This window comes from Lycorma delicatula, chromosome 12, assembly GCF_047948215.1.
Source record: "Lycorma delicatula isolate Av1 chromosome 12, ASM4794821v1, whole genome shotgun sequence".
Taxonomy (NCBI): domain Eukaryota; kingdom Metazoa; phylum Arthropoda; class Insecta; order Hemiptera; family Fulgoridae; genus Lycorma; species Lycorma delicatula.
In genome coordinates this window covers 47,031,439-47,050,368 of record NC_134466.1, presented here as the reverse complement: position 1 = coordinate 47,050,368, position 18,930 = coordinate 47,031,439, and the positions used below count along the sequence as shown (strand labels likewise).

The following is an 18,930-nucleotide window of genomic DNA, read 5'->3' as shown; positions in this document are numbered from 1 at the left end:
TAAATGGCATCAATGACCCACACTAGGATGTTATTATAGAAAATTTCTTAAACATCAGTTCATCCAGTTTGAAGACATCAAACAAAGCAATAACTGATGAAAATAAGTAAAAATTAGACTTATTTTTAAGTCCCAACCCCCCCCCCCCCCTGAATGAAAATGCCAAAATATATAAAATATAGTAATTTAAAAGAATCACCTAACTGGAACAAGGGTGTGACTACAGTCCAGAAATGATAAAAATAAAAATCTGATGTGGATATCACATGACTTCCTTGTATGCCTATTAAATTATTATTTATCATAATTTTTTTTACAATCAGAGGTTAATAATTATTAATAAATCAATATATTTAGATTAAAAAAAGAAGATGAAGTCTGATTTGAACCGATGTGCCTTCTCCTTTTAAGATCCAAATATTTCATTAATTAAAATTTCACATGGCTATAACTCTGGAACCAATAAAATACGTATCACTTATGATATATTGTTGAAAAGCTCTCAATGAGGACTTATTACTGCAATTAAGAAAAAGTCAAAAATCCAATTTTTTTGGATTTTGGGCTTTTTGGTTCAGTTAATTGCAATGAAAAGGGGAGATGCACATCTAAATATTACAACAGTCCTAAATTCAAAATTTCAACATCCTACAGCTAAATCAGAAACAGGCTAGTATGACATATTTCAAAAACTCCTGAATCAATTTCAATAAGAGGGAAGCAATTTATCAAATTGAATATTTACATATGATAAGAATATTACATTGAGGACACCATTCACCATTACATTCCTGGGTCGAAAGAAGCAAGTATGGAGGAGTGAAGGGTGTGGAGAGCCCTTATAAAGGTGAAAAACACATCCATCATCTGGAAAAATCCTACAAAGTGTCTTTTTGGACTGGAAAGGCATATTACTCATCAATTTTCTCCATGCGCATCACACTGTGAATGTTGCATATTACTGACAGCTCTTGGACAAAGTGAAAGGAAAATAAAAGTGTAAACAACTGATCAGAAATGCGATTCTGCTTCATAATGTAATATGTAAATGTAATATTCTGCTTCAGAATAAATTGGATGAACTTTATTGGGAAACCTTGGAACATCCCCTGCATAATCCAAATTTATCCTCCTATAATTTTTTTTTTTTCATTTGGGCCACTGAAGGAAGTACTGCGAGGAGATCAATTCAAGAATGTCAATGCAGTAGAGTTCATGTAGAATTGCATTATGAGATATCCTCTAATTTTTTTATAGAGAAGGGATTCACTACCTACCAATACACTGGGAAAAATAAGTAGAATTTAAGTGAGACTACATAGAAAAGCACTAATTATATTTTTTTATTATTATTCTGGACTAATAAATGTTAAAAACAAAAGTATGGTTTAAATTTGACTGGCCTTCTTGTACATAACATACTTTCAAAATTGTTCAATGTCGAAATTGTGTTTTTTGTTAGGTGAGACCATGAAATATCTAAAGATCTACAAAAACTTTGATATGCAAAATTTAAACTGATTGAAAATTTTTCCTAATGTAATTTACTAAGTATATAAGTATAGTATAACTACATAACAAAAAAGTAATAATAAAATACATAAACGGAACAAAATTTTGTTTGTGCAATTTCAATATTCATTTGTTCATTTTATAATTTTTGTAAAACTCAAAAAAATAAATTAGAGAAGTTAACCAACTTGGGTAATTATTTACAATTAGGGACTTGCCTCTGAATTTGATGACATTTGGAATATACTTTATTTAGAACCTAAATTAATTGTTACAATAAGTTACAGTATTGTCACCAAACAAAAAATTTGAACTAAATAATTGGTTATTGTATATAATTATGGACTCAGTCTAACAATCAATCAATTTAAGGTTAATTAGACAAGGTTAGTGAGCAAAAGGTTAGTGATATCATACAAAGTTCAGAACACAGACTTGTTAGTTACCTAATATAACATAATCATAACTTTAATTTAAAACTAACTACTCAATTAAATTTTACTTAAACTTTATTTACTTGGTAGATAATCTATATCACATGTAACTTTTTTCCTGTTTAGCCTCCGGGAATCACTGACAGGTTCTACTTCAGAGGATGAATGAGGATGATATGTATGAGTGTAAGTGAAGTGTAGTCTTGTAAACCATAAGTGTAATCTCAGGTTAACCATTTCTGAGATGTGTGGTTAATTGAAATCCAACCACCAAAGAACACCGGTATCCATGATCTAGGATTCAAATCTGTATAAAAGTAACTGCCTTTACTAGGATTTGAATGTTGGAACTCTCGACTTCGAAATCAACTGATTTGTGAAAACGCGTTCACCACTAGACCAACCTGGTGGGTTATATTGCACTTTAACTTAAAATAACTTAACGTAAGTTGCACTTAAGCTAAACCTAACTAAATTTAGTCTTAAGTGAATCTAATCTCATTCTTAACTCCTTTAGTTAACAAACTTAACCAAATTATTTAGTTCAAAAATAATGCATTCTAAACTTGTGCAATGTTGAATTAAAATATCTTAGGTGACTGTACTGTGCATGTTACAAGGCATTGCTTGTACTGTGCATTTTACAGGTGAAAGGCATTACTTATGACCAATTTCAATTGTAACAAATAATTTAGGTTCAAAATAAGGGTAAATTCCAAATTTAATCAAAATCAGAGATGAGTCTAATTGTAAGTAATTAGCCCAATTTGCTTAAAAAAAAATATATTTAATATCAAGAATACAAACTACAAATATTTTACTATAAAAATTTTTCATGAAAAACATATGAAAAGCACACAAGCTCAGACTTTACCATTACACAGTTCTATCAATTTTTTGAAAAAAAAATCTACCGAACTCAATATAATTTCACAAGGATTTTCAAAACTTAAATATAGCATTTTAGAGTGTTTCCTAATATGTAGCATTTTTTTAATGCTTTTGAATGAAACTGGGTGTGGGGAAGAAGGCATAAAATCAATGTTAATTAGTTACTCAACAGTGAAAAACAGAAAAACTACCAGTAAGCAAGGTACACTATCTTAAACAAGTTGTATCAAAAGATATTATCTGAGATGAACAAAAATTAACAAAACATTTTATATGGAAGAAGGACATTTACATTCTTGGAAAGTAAGTTGTTTGTTTACGCTTTTGTTACTCAATAATAGTTGTACCGATTTTTATGGCATATTTATGAAAAGATTCACTTCTCAATCTTCAATCATGTAAATAGTAATCTTCAGCTAAGAGTTCTGAAGAAATACGAGGACATTCAATAATTAATGAGACAAACTGATGTAGAGAAATAACAATATATTCAATGATAATGAAACACACTACTTTTCAACATAGTCTCCAGCAATATTTAGACACTTGTACCACCATTCTGTGAGCTTTCTGATTCCTTCAGTGTAGAAGTCTTCATCTTGCTGTTTGAACAATTCGTATACAGCGTTTTTGACTGCTTCATTGTTGTCTAACTTCTTGTCATGTAAAAAGTCTTTGAGCAGACCAAACAAATGAAAATCAAACAGGGTGATGTCTAAGCTGTAAGAAGGATGTGACAACACCTCCCAACCAGACTTCTCTAGTATTTCTCCTGTTCTCTGAGCAATGTGGGGTGCGCATTGTCTTGCAAGAGAATCACACGTTTTGAGAGAACGCCCTGACATTTTTGTCTTACCATAAGTCTCATTTTCTGATGGAGCATGTTAGAATACTACTCACTGTTCACAGTACTGTTCTTCTAAACAGTCACTAAAAATTGCACCTTGTGAGACCCAGAAGACCAACAATATCACTTTACTGACTGACCCGTGTTCAGAATTTTTTTTGTGGGTGAATCTGTATGTTTCCACTCAAGACTTTGCAGTCTGGATTCAGGCTCAAACTGGTGTATCCATGTTTCACCAAAGGTTATTATACAAATCATTTACCTTCTGCTTTAAACCGCTCTTTGAGCTCAGAACAAATGTGAATCCGGGTGTCTTTATGGGTTTGAGTCAACTGTCTTGGAACCCCTCTTAAACATGTTATGTGATAATTCAGTCACGAATGATTGAACGCATTCCAACTTTATACTAACATTTATGTCTTTTATATTCTATGATTGGATGATGAACATCAAATCTGAAGATTGTTTTTATAAGCACCAATAGAGAAGTATAGTAGGCCAAGTTAAGTCTCACTTCTGTCAGGCAGAACAGATCATAAGATCTTCCAACAAAGTCAAAAAAGAAATCAAGAGATATACAGCAATCTTTTTGGGAGATATTGACAATTTATTAAATAAAATAAAAATAATAAACACATATAGTGAAAAATAGTCCGTAAAGAAAAATATAGGTTATATTATTAGTAATGGAAAACAATATTAACGTGTGGTAGAGAAGTGACTTGCTTTTCCTGTGGAAGGTTGAAGGATCAAAACCTAGCTATATTAATTAAATTTTAATTAAATTCATTAGATTTCATACTAAAAACTTGTAAAAGCTTATCAAAAGTGCTTTGTCAAAGTACTGAAAAATTACAAAACAAAATATACTCACAGCAATACAAAGACGATTTAAAACAATTTTTGGACCAACAGAATAATTGAAAATCGCTTCTAGAAGATGTTTACGTAGTGCTTCATATTCTTTACAGGGTACTTCATTCCATGATTTCATTATTTTCATATGAAGTGTTGTGGCTGCAAAAAACTGTACCTCAGCTGACTGAAAAAAAAGAAAAACAGATTTTTATAAATTAGTAATAATATTGAAATCACTACTGTCTAAAAATATAACAAAACTCCCTTAAGAATGTAATTGATGGATGATGTATTTAATCTATGTTGCGTTTGTTTAATATCAAAATAATAAATTAAATAAACATTACACAGTAATACACGGGTAGAATGGAAAGTTTTCAACCTGACAAAGATTTTTTTCAGAATTATCTTTATATCTTTCAACACAGTCACTTGACACTTTTAAACCAAAAGCTTTCCAACCTTTTAATCCCGCAGAATAATGCGATTTGCCCAACTTGGGAAAATAAGTGGTTGTCTCAGCTTTGACCTCGTCATTTGAGGTGAATCTTCATCCAGTGAGCCATTTCTTCATATTTGGGAAGCAGAATAAATTGGTAGGAGCTAAATCCAGCAACTGAGACGTGTGTTCAGACATATTATCATGGAAGAGCACTTCTTTTTTTTTGGCCAGTTGTGAACATTTCCTGAATAGCACCCTTCAATGGATCCATTGGTAAAGCATAACACTCCCCTGCGATAGCTCTGCCTTTCTAGGTAGCCTATATGAACACCATACCACAAGAATCCCAAAAAATCATAGCTATGACTTTTCCTGTAGGTTGAACCAATTTTTCTTTCTTTGGCAAAACATTTTAACATTCACCTACTTCCACCTATGTCTGGACTACTGTTTCGTCTCTAGATTGTAATGGTAAATCCATTTTTCACCTACTATTATAAAATAGTGAATAAATGCAACAGAATCCTGTTTAAATAAGCATTAGAGAATGTTCAGTCAAATTCATTTTAGGTTGAATTAACAAATATGGCACACATTGAATAGAAAACGTTATGTTACACAAAACTTTGTATAAAATGTTGTGCTTACAGTCTATCAGGATGTTTGCAAAGTCAGCAATGTCACATATTTTAAGTCAGTGATAATCTAATCATTCCGGATATCTGTGATGAATTCGTCAGTGGTCGCAGTTTTTGGGAGACATGAGCATTCATTTTCTTGAATGGATTTATGATGAAGTTAAAATTCAGCACCACACTCTTTTACCATCAAACACAAAGGGAAAGAATATTTTAAAGAAGAAGCTAAATCTTTCTGAATATCTGTCATAGTTAAACCTTTTAGAAAGAAGTACTTCATAAAATCTTGAATTTCAATTTTATCCACTCTTTAGAAAATATCAAAACTTGTTTTCTTTACTTGATTGCCACAAATGAGCAACTAAACAAATGCATCTGAAACTTTGCAACATGCCATCTAGAGTATCAAACTTGATAGTCATTTGGTTGTACTTATGGCACCTCTGTAACAGGGCAAAAACTTTCTGAACGACCTGATGCAGGAAGGCCACACAGTACACAAATCAACTACAGTGACTGCAAAGTGCTACATCAAACAGATTAGATTCGCAGACATTACAAACAATAAAAAGTTAAATTTTATAAATCACCTCATAGAAATATGATGTAGATTAACCAGAATGTGCAAATTTGACACACGGAACGTAAAAATCAGATCAAAACACGAGAACAATATAAAACTGATAAACTAAATATAATGAAAAACATTAAATGTGCAAACTTAACATAAATTAACACATTATTTGAATACTAGAATTCTTATTTAATTGATTTCCTAATTTATTAAGATGGCTACCATTAACATGTATTAATAGAGATTCCACAAAGGAGCCAACATCTATCTTTGAGAGGTAATTGAAAAAACTTTCACCAATTTATTTGTGAGTTAATAATTAGTTAATAATTTTAAAGTCTTATCACACGTTTTTATGCAATTCAATAAATTACAAGTGATCATAAATTATTCAGCTAATTTTTAGCTGTTAATAAAAAAAATAACAAAGCAATGTACTTAATGTAAGTTTTACTGTTGAACAGAGCATTTCAAACAGTTTTGTTTACAACACTTATTAACTTCAAATAAGTTCCACATCTTTTGGAACTTTTTCTTGTGAACTTCTTCATTTTTCACTTTTTGTGGCATGTAAATTGTCTAATGATATTTAATAACACGCTACACATTATAAAGAATATCTGAAGTTATTCTATTAATTACACCTTTGATTCTTCTTCCTTTTTTTAATTTACTGATGTTGACAATGTTTGTTGTATACACCCTATAAACAAACCCCCAAAGAATTAAATTGCGTGGGATAACATCGAGGGATTGAGGTGGCCAGGGAATTGGTTCATCATGGTCGATCCAACATTGAGGAAATTGCTCATGTAAGTAACGTAAGATTACTAATATGTAACTGGTGGTGCGCCATCTTGCAGAAAGCAAACATTGGGTTGCCAATGTTTACTTATTAAACATTGCAGGAGTATGCAGTACCACTTAGTACTGCATACTCCTACAACACATCTTGATAAAAAAGCAGTAACCATTATGAAGAAGAATGGTTCATCACTTCATAAAGAGTAAACGCACATCAAATGTTAATTTTTGGGTTATCATGTTGTGTCTGTCGAACGGTTTAAGGGTTTTTGCTACTCCAAATCTGATAATTATGATTGTTAACATGACCAGAAATATGGAAGGTAGATTCAGCACAGAAGATTACTTTCCCCAAAAACACATTATTTTCATTCACTTGGAATGTCGTCCATGGCAAAGTTGTAACAGCATAATTTGTCATCTTCAATCACATGTATCAACTGAATTTTGGATGCGTGGAGTTTAAGGTGCTTGTGTAGAACCTTCAAAACTGTCGAATGCAGTATTCTCAGTCCTAAACTTCCATGAGTTGATTTGGCTGGATTTCTCAGAAAAATCAGTCTTACTCAATCCACAACTTCCTCAGAGACAGGACGTCTGCCAGCACCTTTTTTGTACACTAAACTTCCAGCATCCTTAAACTGCTGATACCAACGTTTAAAAGAGTCTTTATTAGGAGGATCACAACCATACTCTAAATAAAAGCATCTATGAACATTAATAGTAGATCAGCTTTCATAAAACCATAGTACACACATTGCTTTATACTGCACTTAGTCTCTGCTCAACTGTCAATCCCCCATTCTCATTACATCATGCCAACATGCAACATATTCATTCAAGGTCATTATCAGTAAACTCTAGTACTTATACTAATGTTTGAAAAACTCAACGCATGCTACATTGCTTTGTTTTTTTTTTAGTAGTCACTAAAAAATGCATTGAATAACTTATGGTAACACTAATATTTATTTTATAATAATTGGATTTAAATCAAACTGCAAAAATTTTGAATTAAATACAAACAAATGGATGTGTGTATTGTAATGACTATTAGTCTGGTAAAATCTAGTTAAATATTCATTGCTTGATTTATGAGGAACTGTGGAAAAGTGCATCGACACAATCTTAACAGAAAAAAAAATTTATACATAGATAAATTTATTTAAATTAAGCTTTTTATAGTATCTCCTCTGTATGTAAATTTCAGCTAATCATATAATATAATATGTTTTTCTCAGCCACTTCACAAAGTACAAAATTAAAGAACATTCTTACCTTTAATTTTTTTTGCTCATTATAGCACTTTGCTATAGCACTTTCAGGCATAAGCCCATCTTTAGTAATGTTTCTTTAAAATTGTTCGTTGTCTTTTACATTTACATATTAAAATAAAATATAATACATTAAAATCTATAGAACAAATATTTGCTCAATCAATAAATTTTTTTTTTAAATTTAAAAGGTTAATATTTTAAATTTTCTTACAACATGTTATCTGTATGTTAATACAGTAATGTAATGACTATCTGATTTATTAAAATTCTTTATCAATGTATTACCAACTTAAATAATATTTATAAGAATGAATCCATCAAATTCTGTACGTTCAGTTCGATTAAATATTAATTGCTTTTATTTATTGTTAATTTTAATATTGTAAATTAGTATCAAATTAAGTAATAATTTTCTCACAATAAAATTTAACATTACATAATAAAACAATTGATATTAAATTTTCACTTTTGAATAATTTTACACAGTGAATATTCTTGCTGGTCATGTTAACAATGTAAAAATGAAGCTCCTTTCAACAGGAATGGTGTTCAAAACTGTAACTAACTGAACGTAAAGTGGAGGACATGAAAACAGACACAAAATTACAACATCAATTTTCTACCATAATTCGGCTATTTGTAAACCGATATTAAAAAATAAAATGTCATTTTGTTCGAAATAAAAGACTTAATATTTTAGCAACAACATACATTTTGATAAAATTATATTTATGGAGATATAACTGATTGAAAAATAAAAATGGCTGTCATTTTGTAATTTGTACAGGTATTTAAGTCCTGATCTGTTGCTAATTTTAAAACTTTATAATAAAGACGCTTACAAAACATTAATGCGATTCCTCTCTCCAAACTCGAGATATAAATTTTTATAAAAAAATAACAAAATGGTGGACAGGGGGAGAACGAAGGAGAAATTCCCATTTTCCTAAGGATATTTTTTGTTTAGTTTTACAAGTAGAATCTGAAAAAATATAGTCAGCCTACCATTTTAGAAATATCCTGTAAATTATCAATTAATAAGATCCCATATCCATTTTTATAGCTATATTATTCTTTATTTTGTTTGTTTCGTTTCACACACACACACACGCGCGCGCGTGTGCGTGTGTGTGTGGTGTGTGTGTGTTTTGTGTAATATTACAAATTAAATTGCAGGCAATCTCTCAGGAGATGATTCTAGAGCCAAATATAAGAAAAAAATTCATATAAACATATATCAGAACACGGTTCGTTAGCGAGTTTCGGCTCACAAAACATTGCTTTCTGCTCCCTCTTGTCAAACTAAACCATACTAAAATTCTTCAGGTAAAAATTGATGGGTAAATTGTTGCTTCCTTATGGTTTTTGATCTAAGAAATTGAATAAAAGTGGTCCCAGACATCTCTATTCCACTTAAGAAAAACAAGATACATGAAAAAGTTTCATTGGAAAGTACACTTTATTAGGTTTGGAATAAAACTTTGTTAATTTACCAATAAACAAATAAAAATTTCTAGTTAACGTTGTAGAGAATTTAATTCTGAGAAATTTGATATAAATAAATCTATTAAAATTAAACACAAATTTAAAAAGTTCAACTTTAATTAGAAACAAAACATGCAAACCGGATTGGAAAAGTGATACGATTTTAAACTGAACAATTTACATATAAATGCTAAAAATTATAAAGATAAATTTGAAAGATATCCTTCAAAAACAAATTAAAAATTTGTATTTTTATTATGTCTTATGCATTACGAAACAGTAATAACCGCTGATCAATAATTAAGTTTAGTGTCTAGCATTTGATTATTCAATTGAGCAGATTTTGTGCCGTTTTTGTTCAGTCAGTCAAAAGGATGATACAAATTTGTTGAGAGTTTCATTTGGAGAGTTGGAGGACTTGTTAATTTATGGTAAAATAAGTAAAAATGAATTACTTATATAGAACACCCGTTCTATATAAGTGTACAAGAATTACTGATTTTAATAAACGAATGAAATTCTATCGACAGTTAATTAGAAAATCTGAACATCATCTCGATTTCTTAAATAATATTCTAATTACTGATAAATTCTGTTTTAAAAGAAATGGCATTGTAAATTATCAAAACACTCACACTTGGACAGAAGAAAATCCCCATGAGACTGCTACAAGTCATTTCCCATGAAAATTTTTGTTTAATGTGTGGTGTGGTCTTCTTGGTGATAATCTCATAGGACCTTTTTTCTTACTCCCAAGGCTCAATGAAGAGCAGTACTTGAATTTTTTGCAAATAAATTTGATGAAACTCTTGGAAGATATTCCACTTGCAGACGTGATTTTTCAATGATGAATCACCTGCTCACTACTGTCGTGATGTGATGACTCATTTAAATAACACATTTAGTAAACAATGGATTGGTCTGAACAGACCAGCTCAATCTCCCGATCTCACAGTAGTTGTTTTTCCTTTGGGGTTGGATGAAGTTGATAGCCTATTCCACTCACAAGAAGAATGAGACACAGAAGAAGAATTGAGACATTAAAATAATAGGAGCTGGAGCTACTGTTAGTAATAATAATAATGATGCTATTAAATGTGCTCGAATAGCATGAATTCACAGAGCTGAACTATGTATTGAACAGAATAGTGGGCACATTGAGCACCTGCTTTGAAGAAATGTTTGCAGCTTTATCAAGTAAAATTATTTCAAATAATTAAATTTTTTTAAATCTTATTTAGAAATTTTTTTGATATTTAATAATTTTTAGATAAAAACCAAAAAGTATGTGATTTTTATTTTTTAAATCTACTTTTTAATCATTTTTTTATGTTATTGATAAGTTATATATTTGTTTTCATTTACATTATGTTGTTCAAATATTAATGAAAATTGTTCTCTTTAAAATCACATCACTTTTCCTATCCAGTTAGCATGTTTTTGTTTCTAATTAAAGTTGAACTTCTCAAATTTGTGTTTAATTTTAATATATGTTATTTACATCAATTATCTTGGAATTACATTATCTACAAAGTTAAGTAGAGATTTTTATTTTTTTACTAGTAAATTAACAAAGTTTATTTTTTTCCAAACCTAAAAAAAGCATTTTCTGACAAAACTTTTTCGTGTTTTACCGCATTTTTCTTAAAATTTACGCGAGACAGAGGTTGGGACTACTTTTATTTAATTTCTTAGATAAAAGCTATAAGGAAGCACCAAATTTACTTCTAGATTTGTACCTGAAGAGTTTTAAAATGGTTTAATTTCACAGAGGGAGCAAAATGCAGGGCTAAATGTTTCACAAGCTGAAACTCACTAATAAAGCATTTTCTGCCTATGTTTATAAGAACTTTTTTCTTATTTTTGGCTATAGGGTCATTCCATGTCAAGTGGCCTAAGGGTACCTACTCAACCCTCTCCAATTTTGATGAAATTTTTACAGGATGTACATATGGGTCTTCCCATACAGGAAGTACAGCTCCATAAGTAGTATGGTTGGGCCACTATCGATATTTTTGTGAAGGATACTTTTTCGACATTACAACTTAAATGAATCAACTGTCAAGTTTATTTTATCATCTCACGATCTAAGGGACTTGTCATGCTGAAAATGAGTGATCCTATTCAACCTTCTGGTTATAATAGTTTAACTGCAGAATAAAAGCTCAATTTATAAAAGATTTATCATAATGTGCTATAAAAGTGGCTCATAAATCTTGTAACAAATTTGGCCTAAACTTCATCAGCCTGTATCTTTCTTTCTTTCTTTTTCCTGTTTAGCCTCCGGTAATTACCGTTCAGATAATACTTCAGAGGATGAATGAGGATGATATGTATGAGTCTAAATGAAGTGTAGTCTTGTACAGTCTCAGTTCGATCATTCCTGAGATGTGTGATTAATTGAAACCCAACTACCAAAGAACACCGGTATCCACGATCGAATATTCAAATCCGTGTAAAAATAGCTGACTTTACTACGACTTGAACGCTGGAACTCTCGACTACCAAATCAGCTGATTTGGGAAGACGCGTTCACCACTCACTAGACCAACCCGGTGGGTTTCATCAGCCTGTATCTTCTGAAAGAATAACTTTCTGAAGCTAATTCTTTAGATATTTGCAGTCTGTTAGCATGTCATAAAGCAATGCAAATGGAATTTTGATTGCTCAAATAATAACTGAGTTATCTAAGTTCAAAGTCTTCCCAAAAAATGTATTAGTTAATTTTGGCTCATTTTCAAGAGGCCGTATCTCAAAAGGGATCTGACTTGAATTTGATTTTTCTTGACACCATTGAAAAGAGCTCACTTTGTTTTACCAGAAAAAGTTTCTTTCATTTTTGAGACAGACAAGTTTAAAGATAAAATAAAGTTCAAAAAATGCTTTGACCATAATTCCGAAGGGGACTTTTGAATGTGTATATTTTTACATGATGCCTGTTATCATTACTAGTTAAATGTGCTTTTCTGTAAACAAACATTTTTTAAGCTGCCTGACTTTTTAGAAATGTTTATCTGGTCATTTAAGTTTCTTCTGTGCTGTTCCAAAATTCCCCACAACAGTTTTCACCATCTATGTTTATTCAGTTGTTTCAAGTGGAAATATTCAGCACTTTTACACATCACATATTGAAAACAAAGGCAACTGGAAGTTAAAATTGAATTGTAGTTTCATGGATATTGAAGGTAATTTTTCAATGCCATGTAGCATTGGTTTTACAGATAATTCTGCATGTCATCTGAAAACATATACGCCTCAACAAGGCTTCAAACAAATCAAATAATTTTCAGTAAAACAATGAGAAATACTTCAACCAAAGAAGTGAATTATGTCTTGCTGAAAATGCCCAAATATGCTTTCATCACAAGCAATAATTTTGGATAAGTATGAATTTCTACAGAAATCCTGTTGTAATCTTTTTGGTGTAAAGAACTATTCTGTGAAAGAGGGTTGTTAATGTGGAAACAGCAGATAAATTGAAAGCTGAGACAAAGAACAATGTAAAACCTAGTCAGAAGATTAGTCCAACATGTTGAAAACAATTTGCAGCAAAGAAAGCAGTACAGCCTCAGTCAACTTCATCCCAGTCAGAAAATAAACCAGAGTTAGAATATTCAGCAGAATCACTCAATACAAGTCTAATTGCTACTGTGGTCTCCCCTCTAAAATTTCAGAGGGTATCAACAAGGAATACCAAAGGTTATGCAAAACAAAAAATAAGTGAAACTGCAGATGCAGTTGTCCATAACATTGCTGCTGCTAGAGGCTTTGACCCAAATGATTTTCAAACACCTAGTACAAGCAAGGTGAGTCCTGAATGCTTAGATTATAAGCAGCTGATTAAAGAATTGAAAGAGGAGTCGCAATTGTCAAGGCAGCAGGAAAAATTACACATTTTGACATTAGTACCTCACAGCTGGACAAAAGAGGTAATGGAAGAATTTGGTGTTTCAGAAAGGATGGTAAAAGCAGCTAGAAACTTAAAAGCAGAAAATGCTGTTTGTTTTTTAGCACTGGCAAAAAACAAATGTGGCAAGAAGATTCCAGATGCCGTAAAAGAAAGAGTAGTAATGTTTTTTTCAAATTGAAGAATTTAGCCAAATTTGCCAAGATAAAAAGGATTATGTATCAATTAGAATAGATGGAAAGAAAGTTTTGATGCAAAAATTCTTACTTCTGAATAATTTGAAAGAAATATTTGCTGCATATTGACTTCAGCATGGGTGTAAAATTGGATTTCCAAATTCTGTGAACTGAGACTTGGTGCATCACTGTAGGTGCTGCAGGAACCCATTCAATCTATGATTGCACTATACACCAAAATGTAAAACTAATGCTTGCAAGCAGTCCAATCAAATAAAATTACAAAACTTTGATTGCTAAAACTGTGTGTGATTCGAAATCCAAAGACTGCATGCTTCATTGCTGTGAAATCTGCTCTGGAAAAGAATTTCCGCAACAGTTTTTAGAAAGCACTTTTGAAGACAGTGATCCAAAAGCTACTATTGAGTTCAAACAGTGGGTGCATACTGATAGACATACATTAGAAATAAGCAGATGACCACTGAAGATTTTATTGAATACCCGATTTCAAAAATTGACATCATTATATTGCTAAACACCAAAGTAAACACCTAAAGCTCATAAAGGAAAGCCTCAAGCCAATACCACTGATAATATAAATGGACTTAGCAGAAAATTATTCATTCATTATCCAAGATGCAGCTCAAGGTTTTCACTGGGATAACAGCCAAGCAACTTTACATCATTTGTTGTGTACTTCAGAAACAACACAGACATCAACAGCATCAGCAACTATGTTGTAAGTGACAGCCTGAAGCATGACACAATTGCTATACATGCTTTTTTAGTGAAGTTAAGATCTAAAGTGTTGCCTTGAAAAAATCACACACATTTACTATTTCAGCGATTGGGTTAGAAGCACAGTATAAAAATTTCCTCAATCTTTGTCACCAACAAAATGAATTTGGAATCCTCAGCTGAATGAAACTTTTTGCTACAAGTATGGAAAATCTCAAAGTGATAGAGTTGAAGGAACTTTAAAGTGCCTGGTAACAAGAGCAAGCCTTCAAACACCAACTGAAGACCAGATTTTGACACAAACTGATTTATTTAAATACTGTACAAAGAATATCAGTGTAATCCAATTCATTTTTACTTCAAAAGAAGAAACTGAAGCACTAAAAACTGAGCAAGAAGAAAGATTCAAAAATGGCTGCACAGTATCAGGAGCAAGAGAGAATCATCATTTTGTGCCACTGAATTAAAGGCAAGTTTGCATTAGAAGAGTATTCAATGACATAAATTGTTTTGTAGCAAATGTTGACCAAAGTCAAAGAACAGCTATTTCTCTTGTAAATATTGCAGCCTTACAACCAGGCCAATAAATTGCCTGTATTTATGATGGAGAATGATGGATTAGTATGTTAAGTTTCAAATTAAGAAAATGATGTCTTAAGTCAGTTTCATGCATCCCAATGGACCTGCAGGTTCACTCTACTGACCAGCCAGGCAGGACATTTGTTGGATTCCAGATCAACACATTATTTCTGTATTCCAGCTTCATCAGCAACAAGAATGAGTCAAAAAAACAGCTTGTCAGAAGCAACTGTAATTGCTATTATCAACTGTAAAAATTGCTATTATTATTATTGCTGTAGAAATAATTGCTATTATTACAGCAACTGAATCAATGAGCAATGAAACACTAAGGCTTGGGAACCATATGTTTGGACCCACCTTATGTTTGGGAACCTGTTAGACACCTACAATCAGGCTTGAGAACTTGTGATAGAGACCCATGCTGGACTTGCCAAACTGTTAAGACTTGCCTGGCTATCAGGCATGGCCCCCTGATGATGGGGATACTAGTCTTTAAGACTAGTAGTGGCAAAGCCACCATGGACCAACACAAGATTGTGCAAATGTGTATGTTTTTAACCTGATGAAAACATAAGTTTATTTGCTTGTAAATGACCCTATATAATTGTCTCCCAAGAGATTGCCACACTATTTAGAATCAGCCTGTATATAGGCATACATATAAAATCTGAATACGAAATCTTCATATGAAAATCTGAATCGTAAATACAAATTATCCAATACAAAAATAATTATTGTATTTTATAACTGAATATCATTTATTTATTAATAATTACTAATAATAAATAATATGCCTAACAGCTACTATCAGCAGGAAATGAACTCTATTGCACTCAACTGACTAGTTTCATTCATCTATTTTGTGTTCATTTTAACTCTCAACTTTACAATAAAATATCCCTCATGATTCGTGATTAAAATAATGTAAAAGTTTAATTTGCTGACTACAACATTATTATAGAGTACTTTCATGTCAACCTCCTAACCACCTCATTGAAAAAAATTGCATAAACAGCAACACAATTATGACCAAGCTGTTTTAAATACACAAAAAAGAAATCTAAAAACATCTGAACATTATGAAATGATTAAACATAGAAAATATTTATCGTACAAAATGAGCAGACATAGATAAAACCTAACTTTTTGACATCTTGTAAATGAGTTTCAGATACAAAACTTAAAAACCACTGACAAAAATTATCAGCAATAACGACATTTAAGGTATATTTAAACAAAAATACAACAATAGTATTATTGTCACAGATGACCTCTATAAATATGGTAACTAAAACCATTTTTACACTGAAAAAATTACATTTTTTTAATTTTGTTTCTGTACAATCTTAACATCACTGCTAGATTCAACTCTGTCAATTCTATCTTTTGTACAGCCTAATACTTGTCTATCGTTACATCATAACTATTGTTATAAATCCTTCTAACTTGTTTTACTAATCATTCATACGTAAAAATATGGTCTAAATAATTTAAAGTATTTCTTATACATTTCAAAAGCTATGCTTTTAAGATATCTTTTTATATAAATTATCACTTCTACAGGCCATATCAGGATTTTGTAACTAGACAATGTCTGTCCAGTAGGGCAGATGTTGCTCAGTAGAGCAATAAAAAATTGTCATGTCATTTGACACATAACAATGTGTCACTATCATATTCATTGCTATTCAGTTTATGGATTATCAATGAATGCAGCAGATTATTTTGTTGCATTTAGACTATCATATCTTGTGCTACATTGGTTTACAATGGAGCATTATCACAGAGTCCCACCTAGCTTGTTCAGAAACTTGTCTTGCCTGTTCCACATTCTACCTGGCTACAACCAGCTGTTGTACAAATTCAATGAGGGCTTGGCTAGAGATTATCAATAGTCTAGTCAAATCATCTCTTTCATTTTTAGTGGTTAAATATTACTGTTTTTTGCTAAATCAGTACACACACTTTTATAACCTAACGTATAAACATAACAGCTTCTTTTTTTTCAATTGTAAGACTAATGCACATAAACACAGTTTAGAAATAAAAATTGTTGCAGATTAAATGATTTCAAGGGAGTCAAGTGAACAGATGTCCTTCAGCGAGCCGGAAATACACTTTAATCTACAGCTACAATATTTCATATTCCTTGGGATGGATTTTTATGGCCTAAATATTGAGCAATATCATGAGCTTGAAACAATATTCTTCTGCCTCATTCTCTTTTATAATAACTTAATACAGCAGTTCAATATCACAATAGTTTATGTTCTAGTGTCATTTATTTCTTTTCAAAAACATTGATCCTGACACTATTTATAAACAACAAAAAAAAATTCTTGGGCTTCCTTTACTTCTGAAAAAGTTTTATAATATGTACAATTTAAACAATTAGCAGCTTTTATTCAATACTTGACTTGCCATACAGTGGAGGGATAAATCTTTCAATCAACAATGTTACGCAACTGTTCATGTACTGGCACATGAATCAATGATTATAGAAAGGTCTGAGTAGTTATTACACTCTTATTGATAAAATTAATGAAAAAATAAAATTTTATTAATTATATTCATTAACAAACTTGATTTTGGGGTTATTTTTTAATTTCTATAAAATATTAAAGGGCATTTTTGATTATTTATACACAAATTACGCTCTGGAATTTTTTAAGATTCCCAATAACTACAGCTTATCCTAATTAAAAGACAAAATAAAACTAAAAAATATTTTTTAGTAATTAATAGGGGTTTATTTTTTAAACTTTTAAAATTAGGTAAAAATAGTAAAGGTTGACAGATTAGTTAAGGAATATCAGATTAACATTGTTACTGCACGCGATAGTTTTCTATGATAACAAATTTTTTGGAACGAAAAATGAGTTCTGAATTAAATTTTTTACTGTTTTATCAAGTTTTGAGCACTGTTGTTTTTCAGTCTCTAAATTGCAAAGCATGCATATCAAGTGAAGCAAAAGGGAATGGCCAAAATTTGGTAATTGTAGCATGTAGCAAATTTTTGAACCATAATGGGACACAAGAAGTGTAGTTTTAATAGCTTAAAGTATATCTACACACTTCATGAAATAACATAACTACGAAAAATAAATTTTATTATGTTAGTATAAGCTCTTGAACTTTTAAAAATGTTTAAAGGCATTTCATTCCAAAATGAGAAACCAACTTTCAGCATAAGTCAACGATATGTTTGTTACAGACAAGTGATAGTAATTTACACCTAGGGCAGTTAACTGACTTTCAAAGCAGCAGCTTTTTCTTACTAATTATATTACAAGTAGATTACATTTACTGGACAATCCATAGGGCAGAATTACTCTAGTAATTGTTGTCTACACACAGTTATACTTCACATTTCATGGAGTTCTGATAAATCAAAAAATAATACATATATTTAAAACATTATATGGTAATGTTAATTAATAATCATAAAATAATACGTACTCTTTCTTTTTGTAATAACTCCCACACAAATGACCAAGCATTTGTAGACGTTTGAGCTGTAACTAGCCACTGATGGGCTTGTGCTTGCAGTACAGCATCAGTGTAATAAAACTGCGATACAGCTTGTTCAAAATTTCCGATCGAATATTCCATGTTTAAGTGTTTAAAAACCAGTCTGGATACTAAAAATAATCAAAAAGATTGATTAATTACCGGTAATACACACAACTATTCATACTGCAAATTTGAATTTACCAGCAACACGCAACAACATTGCGAATCTCTAAACCACACCACCTAACAAAA

The 18,930-nt window shown here is 31.1% G+C and overlaps 1 protein-coding gene across 1 annotated transcript in view; it reads right to left on the bottom strand.

Annotated features, from left to right (window-relative positions):
* The window catches only part of cdm (importin-13-like protein cdm), a 73,933-nt gene extending 55,003 nt beyond the window's left edge, over positions 1 to 18,930 (bottom strand). The window contains exons 1-2 of the mRNA XM_075379490.1: positions 18,625 to 18,930; positions 4,559 to 4,726 (exon numbers count right to left, since the gene is read on the bottom strand). Coding sequence (XP_075235605.1) covers positions 4,559 to 4,726; positions 18,625 to 18,777 — 321 coding nt within the window. The 5' untranslated portion in view covers positions 18,778 to 18,930. The remainder of the gene's footprint in view (positions 1 to 4,558; positions 4,727 to 18,624) is intronic.